General features: G+C 43.3%; 3 protein-coding genes across 7 annotated transcripts in view; 2 read left to right on the top strand and 1 right to left on the bottom strand.

Moving 5' to 3' along the window:
* Positions 1–18257, top strand: part of LOC311428650 (zinc finger CCCH domain-containing protein 11A-like) — a 181236-nt gene that overhangs the window by 109802 nt on the left and 53177 nt on the right. The gene's annotated exons all lie outside the window — the stretch shown is intronic.
* The window catches only part of LOC311428649 (zinc finger CCCH domain-containing protein 11A-like), a 133896-nt gene that overhangs the window by 83544 nt on the left and 32095 nt on the right, over positions 1–18257 (top strand). The window lies entirely within an intron of this gene.
* Positions 11386–18062, bottom strand: LOC311428647 (ubiquitin carboxyl-terminal hydrolase 42-like). 4 transcript variants are annotated; one of them, XR_014687803.1, is made up of 6 exons: positions 17942–18062; positions 16980–17261; positions 16093–16181; positions 13640–13951; positions 12510–12757; positions 11386–11703 (listed from the first exon to the last, which is right to left on the bottom strand). XR_014687803.1 is itself a non-coding variant. In XM_084539994.1 (5 exons), exons 1-5 carry the CDS (start codon positions 17972–17974, stop codon positions 11663–11665), a joined length of 600 nt encoding a protein of 199 aa, XP_084396120.1. In that variant the 5' UTR covers positions 17975–18062; the 3' UTR covers positions 11386–11662. The 4 variants fall into 4 exon arrangements, 1 of the variants encoding a protein (XP_084396120.1); XR_014687804.1 differs by lacking the exon at positions 12510–12757; XM_084539994.1 differs by lacking the exons at positions 12510–12757; positions 13640–13951 and adding an exon at positions 15404–15558.

The following is an 18257-nucleotide window of genomic DNA, read 5'->3' as shown; positions in this document are numbered from 1 at the left end:
AAATATGCATTCAGCGTGGTACATGCTCATGGAGCGATTTGGAAAGAACGTGGATTGCTGACTGCTCAGGGAAAACAGATAAAACATGCTGAAGAAATTTTAAAATTGTTAGGGGCTATAAAACAACCAGAAAAGGTAGCTATCATGCATTGTCGGGGACACCAAAAGGGGAACGCCGATTTTGAAATTGGAAATCGATTGGCAGAGGAGGTTTCTGGAGAGCGTGGAAGATAGCTTCCTGACGCAGCTGGTTAGTGAGCCTACCAGGGGAGGTGCCCCGCTAGACCTTCTCTTCGCGAACAGAGAAGGACTGGTGGAGGACGTGATCGTCGGGAGCTGTCTAGGGCAGAGTGACCACGCAATGGTGGAGTTCACTATTCTTGGCGAGGCCAGGAAGGGGACCAGTAAAACCGCTGTATTGGACTTTCGGAGGGCTGACTTTGAGCTGCTCAGGACATTGGTTGGTGGAGTCCCTTGGGAGGCGGTTCTGAAGGGCAGAGGGGTCCAGGAAGGCTGGGCGCTCTTCAAGAGGGAAGTCTTAATGGCGCAGGAACGGTCTGTTCCCACGTGCCCAAAGACGAGCTGGCGGGGAAGAAGACCGGCCTGGCTCAACAGAGAATTGTGGCTTGATCTTAGGAGGAAAAAGAGGGTTTATAAGCTTTGGAAAAGTGGGCAGGCCACTAAGGAGGACTTTAAAGAAGTAGCGAGGCTGTGCAGGGACAAAATTAGGAAGGCCAAAGCTCATCTGGAGCTCAATCTGGCTACTGCCGTTAAAGATAACAAAAAACGTTTCTATAAATACATCAACACAAAAAGGAGGACTAAGGAGAATCTCCATCCTTTACTGGATGCGGGGGGAAACTTAGTTACAAGAGATGAGGAAAAGGCGGAGGTGCTCAATGCCTTCTTTGCCTCAGTCTTTAGCGGCAATACCGGATGTTCTCTGGATACCCAGTACCCTGAGCTGGTGGAAGGGGATGGGGAGCAGGATGTGGCCCTCATTATCCATGAAGAACTGGTTGGTGACCTACTACGGCACTTAGATGTGCACAAGTCGATGGGGCCAGATGGGATCCACCCAAGGGTACTGAGGGAACTGGCAGAGGAGCTGGCCAAGCCGCTGTCCATCATTTATCAACAGTCCTGGCTATCGGGGGAGGTCCCAATCGACTGGCGGCTAGCAAACGTGACGCCCATCTACAAGAAGGGCCGGAGGGCAGACCCAGGAAACTACAGGCCTGTCAGTTTGACCTCAGTGCCAGGAAAGCTCATGGAGCAGATCCTCCTGAGAGTCATCATGCAGCACTTGAAGGGGAAGCAGGCGATCAGGCCCAGTCAGCATGGCTTTATGAAAGGCAGGTCATGCCTGACGAACCTGATCTCCTTCTATGACAGAGTGACGCGCTGGGTGGATGAGGGAAAGGCTGTGGATGTGGTCTACCTTGACTTCAGCAAGGCTTTTGACACCGTCTCCCACAGCATTCTCCTCAAGAAACTGGCTGCTCTTGGCTTGGACTGGCGCACGCTTCGTTGGGTTAGAAACTGGCTGGATAGCCGGGCCCAAAGAGTCGTGGTGAATGGAGCCAAGTCCAGTTGGAGGCCAGTCACTAGTGGCGTCCCCCAGGGCTCGGTGCTGGGGCCGGTCCTCTTTAATATCTTCATCGATGATCTGGACGAGGGCATCGAGTGCACCCTCAGTAAGTTCGCAGATGACACCAAGTTAGGTGCGTGTGTCGATCTGCTTGAGGGTAGGAAAGCTCTGCAGGAGGATCTGGATAGGCTGCACCGATGGGCTGAGGTCAACTGCATGAAGTTTAACAAGGCCAAGTGCCGGGTCCTGCACCTGGGGCGCAATAACCCCAAGCAGAGCTACAGGCTGGGAGAGGAATGGTTGGAAAGCTGCCAGGCAGAGAAGGACCTGGGAGTGATGGTGGACAGTCGGCTGAATATGAGCCAGCAGTGTGCTCAGGTGGCCAAGAAGGCCAACGGCATCCTGGCTTGTATTAGGAACAGCGTGACCAGCAGGGCTAGGGAGGTGATCGTCCCCCTGTACTCAGCTCTGGTGAGGCCGCACCTCGAGTACTGTGTTCAGTTTTGGGCCCCTCGCTACAAGAAGGACATCGAGGTGCTTGAGCGGGTGCAGAGAAGGGCGACGAAGCTGGTGAGGGGCCTGGAGAACAAGTCCTACGAGGAGCGGCTGAGGGAGCTGGGCTTGTTCAGCCTGGAGAAGAGGAGGCTCAGGGGTGACCTTATTGCTCTTTACAGATACCTTAAAGGAGGCTGTAGAGAGGTGGGGGTTGGCCTGTTCTCCCACGTGCCTGGTGACAGGACGAGGGGGAATGGGCTTAAGTTGAGCCAGGGGAGTTTTAGGCTAGATGTTAGGAAGAACTTCTTTACAGAAAGGGTTGTGAGGCATTGGAACAGGCTGCCCAGGGAAGTGGTGGAGTCACCATCCCTGGAAGTCTTCAAAAGACGCTTAGATGTAGAGCTTAGGGATATGGTTTAGTGGAGGGCTGTTAGCGTTAGGTTGGAGGTTGGACTCGATGACCTTGAGGTCTCTTCCAACCTAGAAAATTCTGTGATTCTGTGATTCTGTGATCAGGAGGCTAAGCGGGCAGCTGAAATAACTGAAGTGAAGGTATGGTCTTTGATACCAGATGGTAAAATCCAAACTATATACATGAACCAAAAGCCAAATTATATAAAAGAAGACTTAAAATTAATTGAAGATTTGAAAGGTAAAATGAAACCAGATGGATGGGTATATTTAAAAGATAACTGCGTAATAATACCCTCTAATTAGACATGGCCCATAGTTCTTACAGAACACAATAAAACACACCGGGGGCTGACATATTGCATAAGAGCCTGAGTCAGACATTAGTGGGACAAAATTTATATACAATGATAAAACAAGTAACTCAACAATGGAGCATTTGCTTACACAATAACCCCAATACCAAGAATAGAATAAAATTTGGAATAATCGATAAAGGAAATTATCTGGGGCAACGGTGGCAAATTGATTTTTCAGAACTCCCTAGAAAAGGGGGGGTATCGTGATTTACTGGTTCTGACTGACACGTTTTCAGGATGGCCTGAAGCCTTTCCCTGTCGAACAAACAAAGGAAGAGAAGTGGTTAAAGTCTTGTTAAATGAAGTAATACCACGCTCTGGGATTCCAGTAGCAATGTCTTCTGATAGAGGTTCACATTTTTGTGCGCAAGTGGTACAACAGATAAGTAAGATTCTAAAGATAGATTGGCAGCTGCATACTCCTTATAGACCGCAGGCAAGTGGACAGGTAGAAAAAAATGAACCGTTTAATTAAACAACAAATAGCTAAAATCGGCTAATTTGTCATGGCCTCAATCCCTCCCTTTAGCATTACTTAGAATCAGAGTGAAACCTAAAATAAAAGGGAATATGAGTCCCTTTGAAATCTTATATGGAAGGCCGTATCAATTTCTATTTAGTGGAGAAGACCTAACGCAGTTAGGATCAGAATATTTATATGCTTATATATCCGAACTTCAGAAACAATTAAAGAAAGTACATAAATTTGTTTTAGGGACCAGGGCTAGAGGGTTGGATCAACCAATCCACCCCTTTAAGCTCGGGGATTATATAAAGACTTTTTCAGGACAACCCCTAGAGGAAAAATGGAAGGGAAGTGGAGGGGACCATACCAGGTATTACTGACAACACACGCTGCCATTAAGATTAAGGAGCAAGCAGCTTGGATCCACTATTCAAGGGTGAAGAAGGCCCCGGTGAGGATATGGAGCACCACCCCAATTGGACCAGCAAAACTGCGGTTTTCCAGATCCTAATGATTGCGGGGGTGATGTTCTCGGATTTGGGGTGGGCAACTTGGGATGAGAACTTACACCTGTCCCTGATACAAACAATATCTCAAGTAATTAATAAGACGAGATGTTGGGTATGCACCCATCTGCCAGAGCATGGGAATAAGAGTGTATCGTTAATCGGGATTCCCTTGCCTGCAGATTTATCTTGGACTAATTTGTGGGAAAACACATCTTGGGGTCGAAAATATGAAGAAGTTTTGGAACTAGAAGTGAGTAGCTTCCTGCCGTTGGAATCTTACTATGCATGTGTACAAAGGTGTAACCTGCCTAAGGGCGTGGGAAAACAGGATTGTATAAATATGAATACTACTTCTGTGGGAAATCAGACATCTTGTGATCGAACAATTGATATTAGTACGACTAGCGGTTGGGCAAATTCAACCAGCCGGCCGGTTCCAGAAGGAAAAGGGTGGTATTGGCTATGCAATGATACAGCCCATAAGGTCTTGCCCGAGAATTGGAAGGGAACTTGCACTCTTGGAGCAGCAGTCCCCAATATGATGGTTACTTGAGTGATCATATCAGGAGAATCAGACGACAAATTAACAACCCGTTGATAGAGAGACCCACCGCTTTTCATAGTTTTGTTCGATGGTTTATCCCATGGTTAGGAGTGAGTGAATTGGAAAAGGCAATAGTTAATATTTCTGCAATTATAGAGAAGTTAGAAAACAAAACTCCGGATGCTATAAAGGCTCAACAAGAAGAGATATCTAGCTTATCACAGGTAGCATTACAAAATCGGATGGCCCTAGACTTGTTATTGGCCGTTCAAAGGGGAGTCTGTACAGTAATAAATACAAGTTGTTGTCTGTATGTAGATCAGAGCGGAAGAATCTCTGCTGACCTGGAAGAAATAGGGAAGCAAACAAAGATCATACATGAAATCAGTAAAGATGATCTTTCATGGAATTTTAGTGAAATATGGAATAAGTTAACCTCCTGGTTGCCCAATTTCCAATGGTTGAAACAAGTTTTCATTGCTCTAATTGCGCTAGTGGTGTTAGGAATATTTGTGTACATGTTGTTTAGATGCCTGCTTTGTTGTGTTACTGCGAATAATAAATCTGATGCAAAAGAATTTGCATGGGAAAAGAAAAGGGGGGATTGATTAAGGAGACATTGGGGAGGCAAGGGCAATAGACATTGGGGAGGCAAGGACAATCCCCCGATAAGGAAGCGGCAGACAGACAGAGAAACAGATGTAAGGACTATAAATCTCAAAACAGAACATTGGAATTCATGATAAAGATACAACAAACAGAAGAATCAGCAAAAGCCAGCTCTTGCAATTCAGAAACATGCAACCCAGCAGAATTCTGACCAATGGTGAAAAGTACACTGTGAGGAGGACTCGGGCTCTTCCTCCCAAAGACCACTGCCCACATCCCAAAGACCCCTGCCTGCAATTCTTGGGAGGCTATACACAGGTGCAAGGTGCCAAAAAGCTAATTAGCATGAGAAACGAGGGAAGGTGGGGATAGGTGATGAATATGTATAGGCGCTTGTAGAACATTAATAGATTGATTGTATAAATTCAAGACTGCTTTCCGCTTTGGGTATGCATGATAGGTGGAGAGATCCCCCGTGCATCCAGCGCTGCAATAAAGAATATACCACTTCAAGGAATTTCGGCTTCAATCTTTGAATCACCTTTGAGGAAGGTACCCCTTGGGGGGCACCAGGGGGAAATAGGGTTTGTAGTGGTTCCTTTGAACACGTCAGATGTAAGAAATTTTAAGAAGGAAATGGGAAACCTTTTAGATGACCCTTTAGGAGTTGCCGAAAGATTGGACCAGTTCCTAGGTCCAAACACGTATACCTGGGAAGAAATGCAGTCCATATTAGGAATCCTCTTCACTATAGAAGAAAGAGGAATGATCAGGCAAGCAGGAATGAGACTGTGGGAAAGACAAAATCAGGGAGGTCCTCCAGGGGATGTGAAATGGCCAAATACCAACCCTAAGTGGGATCATCAGGCTGCTCAGGGGAGGCAAAATATGAGGGATCTTAGGACCATAATGATACAAGAGATAAAGGAATCGGTTCCAAGGGGACAAAATATAAATAAAGCTTTTAACGAGTGTCAGTGCAGAGACGAATCTCCAACTGAAGGGTTAGACAGGCTGAGAAAAAGCCTTCAGATGTACTTGGGGATAGATCCTGATTCCCCTGCAGGAGGGGCACTGTTGAGAACCCAGTTGGTAGCAAAATCCTGGGAAGACATCCGAAAGAAATTGGAGAAACTTGACGATTGGCATGAAAAAGGATTAGAAGAATTATTGAGGGAAGCACAAAAGGTCTATGTGAGGAGAGATGGGGAAAAACAGAAGGCAAAAGCAAGTTTTTGTGGCAGCAATAAGGGAAAGTCAAAAACAAAGTGGACAGGAAAGCAGGAAAGGATCAGGAGAAAAACAGGGTGAAAGAGAACCCATGGATAAATGGAATGGACAAGATAGAATCCTTATCTGTTACTATTGTGGCAAAAAGGGGCATCTTCAGAGGAACTGTAGAAAAAAGAAACAGGATGAAGAAATGTTGAAGGAAGACTAGGGGTGTCAGGGGCTATATCTTTTGGGGACCCGAACATCGAATGAGCCCTTGATAAAATTATTAATAGGTCCCCAGAGGGAAGAGGTGTATTTTTTGGTAGATACTGGAGCAGAGAAATCACCTATGAGAAAATTACCAAAAGGGGTTAAGGAAGGAAAGGGGAATACCATGGTAGTAGGAGCCCTTTAAGGTTCCTATATTGGAAAATATAGAAATAGAATCAGAAAAGAAACTATGTCTCAATGACCTATTGCTGGTGCCTGAGGCTGAGCACAATCTATTAGGAAGGGACTTAATAATAAGATTAGGGTTGGAAATCAAGAGCCAGGGGGGAGAATTTAAAATTCAGCTATATACCCTAACCCAAGAAGATGAGGGAGAAATAGACCCACAGGTATGGTACCAAGAGGGAGATTCAGAAAAATTAGATATGGAACCCTTGGTAGTAGAAATAGTGGATCCACAACAGCCAATAAGGATTAGGTAATATCCTATCCCATTGGAGGGGAAAAGAGGACTCAAACCAGTGTGAGGAATGTTTGAACAATTCTTGTCAATAGAGAGCTTGAAGGAAAATGTATTCGTAAGTTTTTTCCTTGAAGTCTCTGATATCCGGGGGTTTCAGAACAACTGCTAACTATTACGACTTTTGCATGGGACACTATGCAAGCCCCTGATATCTGGCCAGGAGATGAAGGAGAAGGGAAAAGCTGAAGGACGGCTACAAGACAAAGCTTGCAGGGAACGCTGTGCAAGCTTTTGGCATGCACCCAAGAAGTACAAAGAAGAAGGACAAGAAAAAAAGCCTGAGAGGAAGACTATGAGCCTTCAGTATGGGAGACCCCCAGAGACCCCCAGAAGGACCACCAGAGACTGATACGCATGCTCCAGTAGGGGGGTTCAGATTCTGGAACTAATTATAATAACCCTGCTTTTTTTAGAAGTAGTAATGAATATGTATTAGTCTAGGAGCAAAAAAAAATCATCATCTTGATGTAACGGGTGTGCGTCTAGGTGGAGCGGAGACTCCTGGCACACCCAGCACTGTTTGCTTACTTCTATTCCTTTAATAAATTGTAAACGTTGATTATAATCCTATTTGGGGATTTAGCCATTTATAACACCAGTTATAGACAGGTTGCTCCAAAAGGGGATGCTGGAACCATGTATGTCCCCACATAATACCCCCATTTTGCCAGTAAAAAAGGCTGATGGATCATACAGGTTGGTTCAGGATCTTAGGGCTGTGAATCAGCGAACCATAACCAAATTTCCAGTGGCGGCTAACCCATATACTTTATTAAACCACCTAACACCTCTGCATAAATGGTATAGTGTAACAGATTTGAAGGATGCTTTCTGGGCCTGCCCATTAAGTGAAGGGTCTTGGAATTACTTCGCCTTTGAATGGGAAGACCCTGAAACAGGAAGGCGACAACAGCTTAGATGGACTGTACTTCCTCAGGGATTTACTGAATACCCAAAGTTATTTGGCCAAACCTCAGAAAAATTATTACAACTTTTTGAGGTAAAGGGGGAAGTGAAATTGTTGCAATATGTGGATGACCTATTAATAGCTGGGGAGACTGAAAAAGAGACACGGAGAACCACTATCGAATTACTTAATTTCTTAGGGAAAAAGGGTTGAAGGTCTCAAAATCTAAATTACAATTCGTGGAAAAAGAAGTAAGGTACTTAGGACATGGGCTTAGCCAAGGAAAGAAAAAATCGGATGCTGACAGGGTATCTGGGATTTTAGCCCTATCATCACCCAAAACGAAGAAGGAAGTGAGGCAACTGCTCGGGCTCTTGGGATATTGTAGACCCTGGATTGAAGGGTTTAGTGAAAAGGCAAAGTTTTTATATGAAAAATTGACTGGAGAAAAAATTAAGTGGAACGAGGAAGATGAGGAAAAGTTGAGGTTGATCAAGAAAACGTTAACAGAAGCGCCAGTGCTGAGCCTCCCAGATTTACAAAGACCCTTTTATTTATTTGTAAATGTTTCTAACCAAACTGCATATGTTAGTTGCAATTACAGCTAAGTCAAGAATGGGCAGGAATCAAGAAACCTGTGGGATATTGTTCCAGACTATTAGACCCTGTGAGGAGGGGGTGGCCAGTGTGCTTCCAGGCTATTGTGGCTACTGCCTTACTGATTGAGGAAGCTAGAAAAGTCACTTGTAGGGCACCTCTGAAGATATATACTCCACATAATGTTAGGGGAGTACTCCAGCAGAAGGCTGAAAAATGGTTAACTGATAGTAGGATGCTGAAGGATGAGGCCATCCTGATCGACTCCCCTGATTTAGAATGAAAAATAGCTGCTGCACAGAGCCCTGCACAATTTCGATATGGGGAACCCCTAACAGAACTACAACATAACTGCGTGGAAGTGATTGAATTGCAAACCAAAATCCGACCCGATCTCGAGGAGACAGAATTAGAAACAGGGGAAAAATTATTTATTGATGGATCATCCAAAGTAGTAGATGGAAAAAGAAGATCAGGGTATGCCATCGTAAATGGGGATATGGTCCTAATAGAGTCAGGACCACTCAGCGCTGCCTGGTCCGCTCAAGCATGTGAACTTTATGCATTATTACGAGCCCTAGAACTATTGAAAGGAAAAAGTGGCACTATTTATACAGACTCTAAATATGCTTATGGAATAGTCCACCCATTTGGGAAAATTTGGGAAGAAAGGGGACTCATAGGCACACAGGGAAAAGGGCTGATTCACCAAACTTTAGTTACTCAAATATTGCAGGCACTGAGAGGACCTAGGGAGATTGCTGTGGTACATGTCAGAGGACATCAAAAGGGAACTGCCTTCCACATAAGAGGGAATAACCTAGTGGATAGAGAAGCTAGGGAAGCAGCTCTTAGGAAGCATGATGTAGTCCTCACCCTACAAGAAACGGATAACGGAAAAGGGACACAAGAGAAAAAGTATACAGAAGCAGAAATAAAAATTATAAAGACCATAGGAGCAGAACTGAAAGAAGGAAAATGGATTCTGCCTGATGGAAGAGAAATACTGCCAAAGGAACAAACTAGGTGTCTACTTTTACAGCTACACCTACAAACCCACTGGGGAACAAAAGCATTGAGTGATCAATTTCTAAAATTTTATGGGTCTGTAGGAATATATGAGATAGCCAAACAAACCATCCAAGGATGCTTAACATGTCAAAAGGTGAATAAGAAGGTGATTAGGCAAGCACCTGCTGGAGGAAGACGAATTGCATATCGACCATTTGAGAGAATACAGGTGGACTTTACTGAACTACGAAAGAGACGGCTAGAAGAACGGTGGAAAAGGGGTGGACACATGCATCACGAGTAAAGGGACCCGTAACAGGAACCTGGAAGGTTGAGTCTACTTCTGGAGATCCGAAAGTTAAGCTTAAAAGAACTTGAAGCATATCAGGGCATAGCTACCCTTTGGATGCTAATTGTATGTATATTAAATCTTGTACTGATTAGAATATTAGCCATCATTGGAAACTCATATAAAGGCCCTAATAGAAGGATTGGGGGACCCCAAAATCCCATAGGGGGAGTGCCACCTCCAGTAGAGATACCCACAACATCTTGAATTACCTGAAAAATTTAAAATAATAGGTGGGAAAATTTACCTAGATGATTGGTTATCTGCTTTGAATCGAGCCCCCACTAACTCGTGGAAAAGTTGAACGCAAATAGAAGAACTATTGCGTGTGTAAGTCTGGACCATTTCCTAAGAAGCATCAGGGAGAGGGCAAGACCGGAGAAGGGACCAGTACTGTGGCTCAAGAAGGTTTACCAAGGGCTGCAACCCCTTAGGGTAATAACCACCGGGTAACATGGCCTTTACCGGACCTCTCCTAATTACATGTTATTGGTCTCAGAATTGTAGTGAATGTATTGTTAACACCCGGAGGGGAAGAATTCAGGAACAAACACTACTATGCCTGTTAAACCTATGCTATGGAAACCAGAGTATGCTCGATGTAATGAAAGCAATAAGATAACCAGTTACAAGCTGAAAGAGGTCCCCTATCAATGGCGGATAGAAGTAAGAGCTAATAATGAAGGAGGGTTAACTGGGAAAAGTACAATTATTATACACCCTGCGGAATCATGAAATTGAAACACGAGCTAACTATGGGATTCCAACCATTGCTAAAAACTTGTTTATAAATCTTACAGAGAATATTGTGAAAGCATTCTTTTATGGTTCAATTGGCCTTGGCCAAATTCAAAGCCAGGACACGAATTAATGACATTCAAAAGAAGAGGAGGGATTGTTATATATGGAGTGGTAATTTGTGTCAGAAAAATGGCTGATATTAATAAAGAAGGGAGAGATTTGGGAATGTGGCAATGGGGGTCGGAAAGCCTCCTGGTTGATGATAACATCAGACTCTTAACGGTGAGGTCATCAGGAATGTAAAGAGGTTAGAGGAAATAAAGAAGGGGGATTGAGGCAACGCCCTGCTGTCTGGGGTTGCTTGTTTTCCCCTCTGTTAAGGCACAAGGCACGGAAGTTGCTGGGGGGGTTGCTGGTTAGAACTGTTAACATTTATTGTTTTATGTTATATGATAATAATATTATTAGTGTGGTTTCAAGGGTTAATGAAACGCGGGAAAAGCAATCCCGTTTTGTTGCTTTTGGGAACCTTGTGGTGGGCAGAGCATGTGCAGAAGAAGAGGGAGACAGTCGAAGCCGCTCCTGCAGTCTGGAACAAAAGGTTGCTAATGGTGATGGGGAAACCGTGAGCCTTTCACCCACAAGGACCGCCACAAAGAGAATTCTAATATGAAGCGGGGATAGGATATCCATATGTATAGGCGTACTTGGGTTTCTTGTAAATATGTAACAGCAATGTCCTGTATATATTTGGAAAGTTTGACAGTTGGGTGCGCATGGTGGTAGAGCATAGACTCCCCACGCACCCAGCGCTGTTTTCTTGCCTTTTATAAATATTCTTTTATGTTACTAAATTCAGAGGGAGTTGAGACTTCATTTATAACATGATGAGGTTGCATTGTCGGTTGTGAAGGTAAAAGGCAGTCAGTTTTGACTGTAAAAGGCAGTCGGTTTTGACGGTAAGAAGACGTTGGGATTGACGGTAAGAAATTGTAAGAAGTTGTTGGGTTTTTGATGGTAAGAAGTCATAAGACGTTGTTGGGTTTGACGGTAAGAAGTTGTTGCGTTTCGATGGTAAAAAGGTTGTCGGATTTGATGGTAGGTTTAGTCTGAGTATTGAAGGCTTCCAGCAGTAAGCTCTGCATCTGAAAGACAAAAGGAAGAAATGTCATTCCCTGCTGTGATAGTCTACATGGAACTGTCTGGCTCACTGGTTTTCTTTCCAAAGAGAGAAGTCACAACCCTGTACACGGATTGATCTGCTCTCTGACTACAGGGCTGAACTGACTGGAGAAGGCGGCTTCCAAAGCCCTCCCATTAAACGGACTACATTTGAATTCTATGCTAAAATTGGTGAGCTGTACAGAATAGTAGGACAAAGCTACCTGCTTTGATAGCAAATGGTTGCCCTTAGGTAAGTTACAGTCATTTGAAGGTTTGACTGGACGGCATCCTTGTTTTACTAGTGATCAAAGCTGACCAAATCCTAGCCACAGAACAGAAGCGTTCAGAAACTTGCTAGAGAGAGCACTTAGGAATGCAGGAATTTAACTGCTTTAATGCTGCTCTTTCTCTCACGTATCTGCAATTTCCTTAAATCACAAATTGTCACTAGCTATCCTTGTTCATTTATTCAAAGGAACATGATTCCGGTTGAAAAGGCACTCTAACAAGTCCTCCGTTGCTCCTAGTCTGTCCCTAGCTTCTTTGAGAGCTTCAATACAGTAGAAAATTAAAAATAATAAACTAGCAAATAATTAACATGTGGAAGTGGTCGTTTTTCAGATTAGATTCCACCATTCAGAAAATCCTGCTTAAGAGACATTTTTTCTTTGCTTTGAAAGACTGACCTTCCCCAAAAGGAAACTAATTAGTATCTTTAGGCTTGACGAAATACTTGAATTCCTCAATTTAACAGAATTGCTTTGCACAGCCCTCCTATCCTGCTTACCTTGCAAGTAGTGTATCCAAGTGGGGTGGGTACTGCTGTATTTATCAACGAACATCTCTTTCACGTATATAGCCCAGGGATCCCCATGCCCCGCGCTTGTGTAATGCATGCAAGACGTTTACTTTCTTCCTCTACTTTGGACTGGTTTAGAAAGAACGAGTTCGCCATCTGCTGGCCAGAGAATTCACTGAAGCCCGAAGAGCAGTAGAGCAGAGGCATTTTCTTCTGTGCTCTTCCTGATTTTTCAGCTAGAAGAGATACTTCCAGTCCAGTACACTCAGGATTCTTTTGTCATTAGTATCGTAAAAAGTCCATTTTTGCAACACTGGAAATTGAAAGACCTCCGTTCAGTCCCTAATTTTGTTCTTGATAATGGGACAGATTGCATGAATGTTGGCAAGAATGTGTGAACAACCAGCCTCCCCTCCATGTCGTATTTTAAGATGACAACTTCTGGTGCTCCCTGTCTCAGAAAAGAAAAATGCTTGGAAACAATTGCACTCGCTCTTAAGCTTGAAGAAACTTGTCAGTGCCAGAATCTACTGACTCTGGCAATTTACTTCATCATCCAAACTGGGCAAAAGATATGAAAACCTCTTCCAAGATTTTACTTCTCCAAACATTACGTAAAAGGCATTCAGCTGTACAGCAAGAAGCTGAAATAGCTGAAGGTAGTATGTTATTCACATGAATTATTCAGGCAGGTTTTTTTTTAGGAAGGCTGCGATTCATTAGAACATTACTAGCCTGTAAGCCTCATGGCATCACCTTCCATCTTGACTGCTAAACCTCCTTGCTCCCTACTATCTTCTTTGCCAAGATACAGCTGTCCACATTTACTTTTCCTACTTGGCTGGACTGAATTTAAGAAGGGAGCTTGCAACTCTTCCTCTTGTTTGCCACTTCATCATCAAACCAGATGAAAACCATTTGCCTTTAACCTCTTTATTTCAGGCTTTCTTTCCTAGTGGTCATTCAAAACTGGGAAAAAAATAGTCTACCAAGTCGGGGGTTTTTTTGATTTGATAATAAATCTGCAGACTGTTAAGTCATCAAGCACTTCAAGACTGTTTGAAATAATCTCGAGATTAATATAAAAGGAATTCCTCAAACACGCTGCGGCCGCTTACCTTTAGTATAGTTGTTGGATGTGATGGAGCTGTATTTCTTGCTTTCGCCTGCACTGGAAGTCTTCCCTTCCTTGTAAGGTTGTTTACTGCTCTCACTTCTGCATTACTGACATGAAGAGCCATCTGGAGGATGGGATTCTTCCTTCTTCTCCCGCGTTATCTTCTGGAAACGAGGATCTAAGTGTTCCAAGGAGCCTTTCGCTTTCCTGGTGTTTCTCCTTTTTCTTCTTTTTCTTCTCCTTTTTCTTCTTTTTCTTACGCTTGCGATTGGCATTGTCAAAGTGAAGCGCACAGAAACACAGATCATGAAGTCTGAAAGAAACATGCAAGTTAAAAAGGGAAAAAAAGATGTGGCACTTGTTGCCTATATGAAACTTGATTTATTTTACCACAGGTGATGATTTGCAGCATGCCAGCTATTTTGGGGTGCTTTGTGCACACGCAACTTACTTTAGATGCAGCAAACTTAAGCCATCAGATTGAAGGACCATAGGTCCTGGTTTGTACACAGATCATTAACAATGGCTAGCTCTGGAATACGTGCAAGCAGAAAAAATCTTTTAACCTAATCTGGAATGGTGTACGGATGTGATTCGAACTATGTGGTCCAAAGCTAGTGCTCTGACACAATTCAGCAAGAGCTTTCCTATCTTCACTGATCAACCTAACAACATGATCCCCAGCCAGCTGATGCTATCTAAATAACTTAGAAACTACCAGGAAAAAAAAAAAAAAAAAAAAAAAAAAGGAAGACATGAGAAGCACCCAGAAAAGAATTAGGATAAAAAATGCGGAGTATGCTGGAATCCTTGCTTACTTGGAATCCTTCTCTCCATGTTTATCCTTAGACTTCTTTTTCTTCCAGAACTTGTGATATTTTTGCATTTTTTTCACCACCTAAAAGCTCCTTTTCTATCTTTCTGTCTTTCCTTTCTATTTCACTTTCACTACCTTCTGCACGGGTATATTTTCTTTTTCTGTTTCCTTTTGTTTCATTTTTCTGGCGACAGTTCTCCAAATGAGCTGACACAGGTGGAAGCGCATGTCTTTCACGAGAATGTCTTCCGGAATGTTGCTGAGGTACCGAGCAACAATGCAAGTCTGCTCGGGGTGTGCTAAAGCGACGTACATCTTCCTCTCTCAAGAGGGAACCGTGAGGCCATCTGCTTTTGTAATGATAATGCTTATGTGACCTGCTGTAGTAAGTTGCAGTCGATCTGTCAAAGGCTGCATCGCCGTGAGAGAACTTTCTCTCTCTACTGTCTCCTGTCGCATGAGGTGAATAGTAATCATTGTAATAGCTACATCTTTCCCATCTCCGTGCTTCGTCTCGATAGTATCTTTCTCTGCTCCAACTTCTTTCCCCTTTGGATCGGTAGTATCTATTGCTACCTTGTTCTGATCTTCCTCCACTGCCAGATCTGTACTTTGAATATTTGACTGCTCTTCTGCCATTCTCAGGGCTGTTTCTTTCACGAGGGAAAGATCTGTACCTGCTTCCCTCCCAGTACTCCTGCTTGTGACTCTTTTGCTCAACAAATTCCACGCTCTGAGAACACCTCCTCTTGCTGGAAGGACCTGCTTTTTGACTCTCCTTCTCTTCACTAGGAGCATGTTCCCTCTTTCTTCGGTAATGCTCTTTCTCAGTGGTTTTAGTCTTGTCCTTTGTATCTTGGCGTCTATCTGCAATAGCTAAGGAGGAAAGGTTTTTAGAGCTACATTCAGTGTCAGACTTGAGAGAGGAAGTTTGCCGCAATTTCTCACCAGGCTCACAAGACTCTTTGCCGTACAAAACGGTTTCTTTTGAAATGAGGTCACGTTCTTTTGATCTTCTTGGTTTCTTCTTGTCTCCACGGTCATCACATTGGTACTGGGCGAGGTATTCATCATTCCCAGGAGATTTCAGAGGTTCCGCAACACTGCATAAAATAAAAACCCATTTCTCACTTCTGCTGAAGGACGTGAATATTAAGAGTAAAACCTTCCAACGTCGAACAAACAAACAAAAACCTCCGGACTACAGGAACGCTCGCAAAGATATGCCATTTAGAAACCTCTCCTGTGATTAGGACACCTTCTTCAGCTCCCAGAGAAAGTGTTTTTTCCCCTCTTGCTTCTGAAGCCATTGCACTAAAAAAGCAAACGCATCTGTCTCCTTCCACCTGCTGCTCTGAGAAAAAAGGCATAGGGGCGAGCGGGGAACAGCCAATGTTTCTCCAGACAGTGGAGAAAAACGGAAAAACATTCTATAAAGGAACACAAGTTCTCCTTGAGGCACCAACCTGCATCAGAGTGATATGCTCAGTGCTGATCATTAGTTCTGTTCGTGACACTGGACACACAGTATGGAATTGTACTAATTTAAATCCTTCCATTAAGTACTATTAGTAGACAGATAAAACTGTAACGAACTTCCATAAAGTCTTTTCTTAATAAGACTGTGCTCATTTTACCTCATTTCCTCTGACAAGCTGTTCAGCTGGCTGGCTGTGAGGGACTCCGTGATGACTTCTCGATTGACTGAAGGCATAGCTCCAGGCATCTGCAATTAAAACGCACAAGTCAGCAGACAAAAAAATACTATTTGTAGTAGTACTGAGGACTAGTCTTGTCAGAATGTCTCCATTAAATGGTAAGCAAGACCGCTGTGAGTTGTATGCGTTATCTACACTTCAAAGATAACCCCAACTCACCCCCCAAAATCTACTTTATGAAATTAGGAATTTTTATCTCAGCTGAGCTTAAGTTGACAAGTTCTAATGTAAGCTCAGGTCTGCAAATTCTAATGGGATAATACGACAAAGTCTTACGATCACATTTGTGCTGTGTTTTCTCAGTATTTCACCTGAATTAGGAACACAATAAACACTTCCGGATACATCGTAGGTGAGAAATTCTCGATGGAGCAAATCTATGTTTCAAGCAATCCATTTGTTTTAGAAAAGAACATCTCAGAAGGTTTAACAGGTTCAACTCGGCAAGTGGAATCATCAAGTTTCAGTCCGTTTTCTTTAGATTCATTAACTAACCTAATAGCACCATTTAGTGAATCTGTTTTTGGCAGCTCATGCTGGGATCTTCCTTTGTCAGCATTCTGACAGGAAGAGTTGGAATGCTGCAATGTACGGACTACCTTTCCAACCGAAATTCCATTAGAGGACATTGCATTGCAATTCCTTTGAAATAAGCCCTTTGACTCCTCCTCAGATTTTCCTGAAGATTCTGCACCATAAGGGACTGTGTTATCAGAGCTGAGTTTAGGATTTTCATTCACTGTTGGCTCCACAAAAATTTCATCAGAAACTTTTTTGTTTGTTTGCATTTGCTTCATTTGCATTACCGAATTTGTAATTGTGGATGAAGGAACAGCCTGGTAGAGATCTTCATCCTCCACAGCACTGCTAAGACAGTCAGGCTGTGACACAGTCTGACGAGCAGGCAATTTATTGTGAATACTGATGGTGATCTTCTGTTTTCTTGACGTATCAGTCATTGAAGGCCTGGTAATTGCCTGGTTTTGAACACAGGCCATTGGTGGTGCTGAAGATGGCCTTTTTAGGGTGACACCAGTGGTCTTTGCGTCCTCTTTTATGGATCCATTTCCATTTAAACGGCTTGAATTCTGTATTTAAAAAGAAGAAATTGCAAGATGGATTAACGCAAACACTGCATGTAACATTTTGAAACACAAAACTCTCCTACTGAGTGTTTCTACAAATGGTCTTAACACCTAAAAAGAAAAACACACTGCCCTTTAAGGATAAATGCAAGTCCAATAAGCGTATTCAATTCCTGCTTTTGGTTTACTGCAGATTGGTATCAAATTAACATCATCTTTGAAAACCAGCCAAGCAACTTAACATTACCTGCTGCTATTCCCAAATATATTTATTTTCCCCTTTAAACATACCCTGAAAAGCCTGAAATAATTGTTCTGGTGCTCAGGAATAAGACAATTAGTTTTCCCTGTCTTAGCTAAAGTGACGAGGATAGGAAAAACAAGTCCTCTTTTAAATGATTTGAGGATTAGTACACTCTGCTTAAATTGTCAAAGAGCGTAGCTCTCTGTGCTTTAGAAAGCTGTCTTGGAGCTATAAAGTAATGGAGTCGCATGGCTGCACAATTTAGCAGTAACCACTGTTTGAGTGACTCTGGCTGTAGCATGAGGGCTGTGAAGAAAGCTGCAGCGTGGGAAGGAAAACAAAACTAAGATGCCGAAAACCAAACCAAAAACCCCACACCAAACCCCAAACCCACTAGCAGTTTGGTGCCGTTATCTGCCCTCCCACTTCCCTGAATTACCTTAATCATATGAGGAAGAAGTCGTGGTCCCATAAATCCAGCCTGCTTACTATTAGTCCCCTGCTGACCAGGAGGGAATGAACAGGGATAAGATGGTGCTGGCAAGTAAAACGCACGTTCTCCAAGTGTCAAATCATAGCGCCTTCAGAAAAGAGCAGTGATCGTAGTTTAGTTTTTCTTTCAGCCTACTCTTGGATTAAATCCCATCCTATCATTTTAGAGGAACAGCTCATACGATATGGAAGCCTTCTCTACAGAAGGCTTCGCCAAGACTACAGACTGAAAAGTAGAGAACAGTCTTCCTACTAAGACTATC

The sequence above is a fragment of the Aythya ferina genome (genome assembly GCF_964211825.1).
Source record: "Aythya ferina genome assembly, contig: HAP1_SCAFFOLD_105, whole genome shotgun sequence".
Lineage (NCBI taxonomy): Eukaryota > Metazoa > Chordata > Aves > Anseriformes > Anatidae > Aythya > Aythya ferina.
Note: the sequence above shows the minus strand (reverse complement) of the source record. Positions and strands in the feature narration are given on the sequence as shown.

What these genes read in the sequence shown, in the direction of transcription:
- LOC311428647 (XM_084539994.1), bottom strand. Translation starts at nt 17,974, where the DNA reads ATGGGACCACGACTTCTTCCTCATATGATTAAG. An exon ending in CATCCACAATTACAAATTCG is followed by an intron (nt 16,182 to 16,979) that starts GTAATGCAAATG and finishes TTTTAATTGCAG; the next exon opens with ATGCCTGGAGCTATGCCTTC. An exon ending in AGCTTGTCAGAGGAAATGAG is followed by an intron (nt 15,559 to 16,092) that starts GTAAAATGAGCA and finishes TATTTTATGCAG; the next exon opens with TGTTGCGGAACCTCTGAAAT.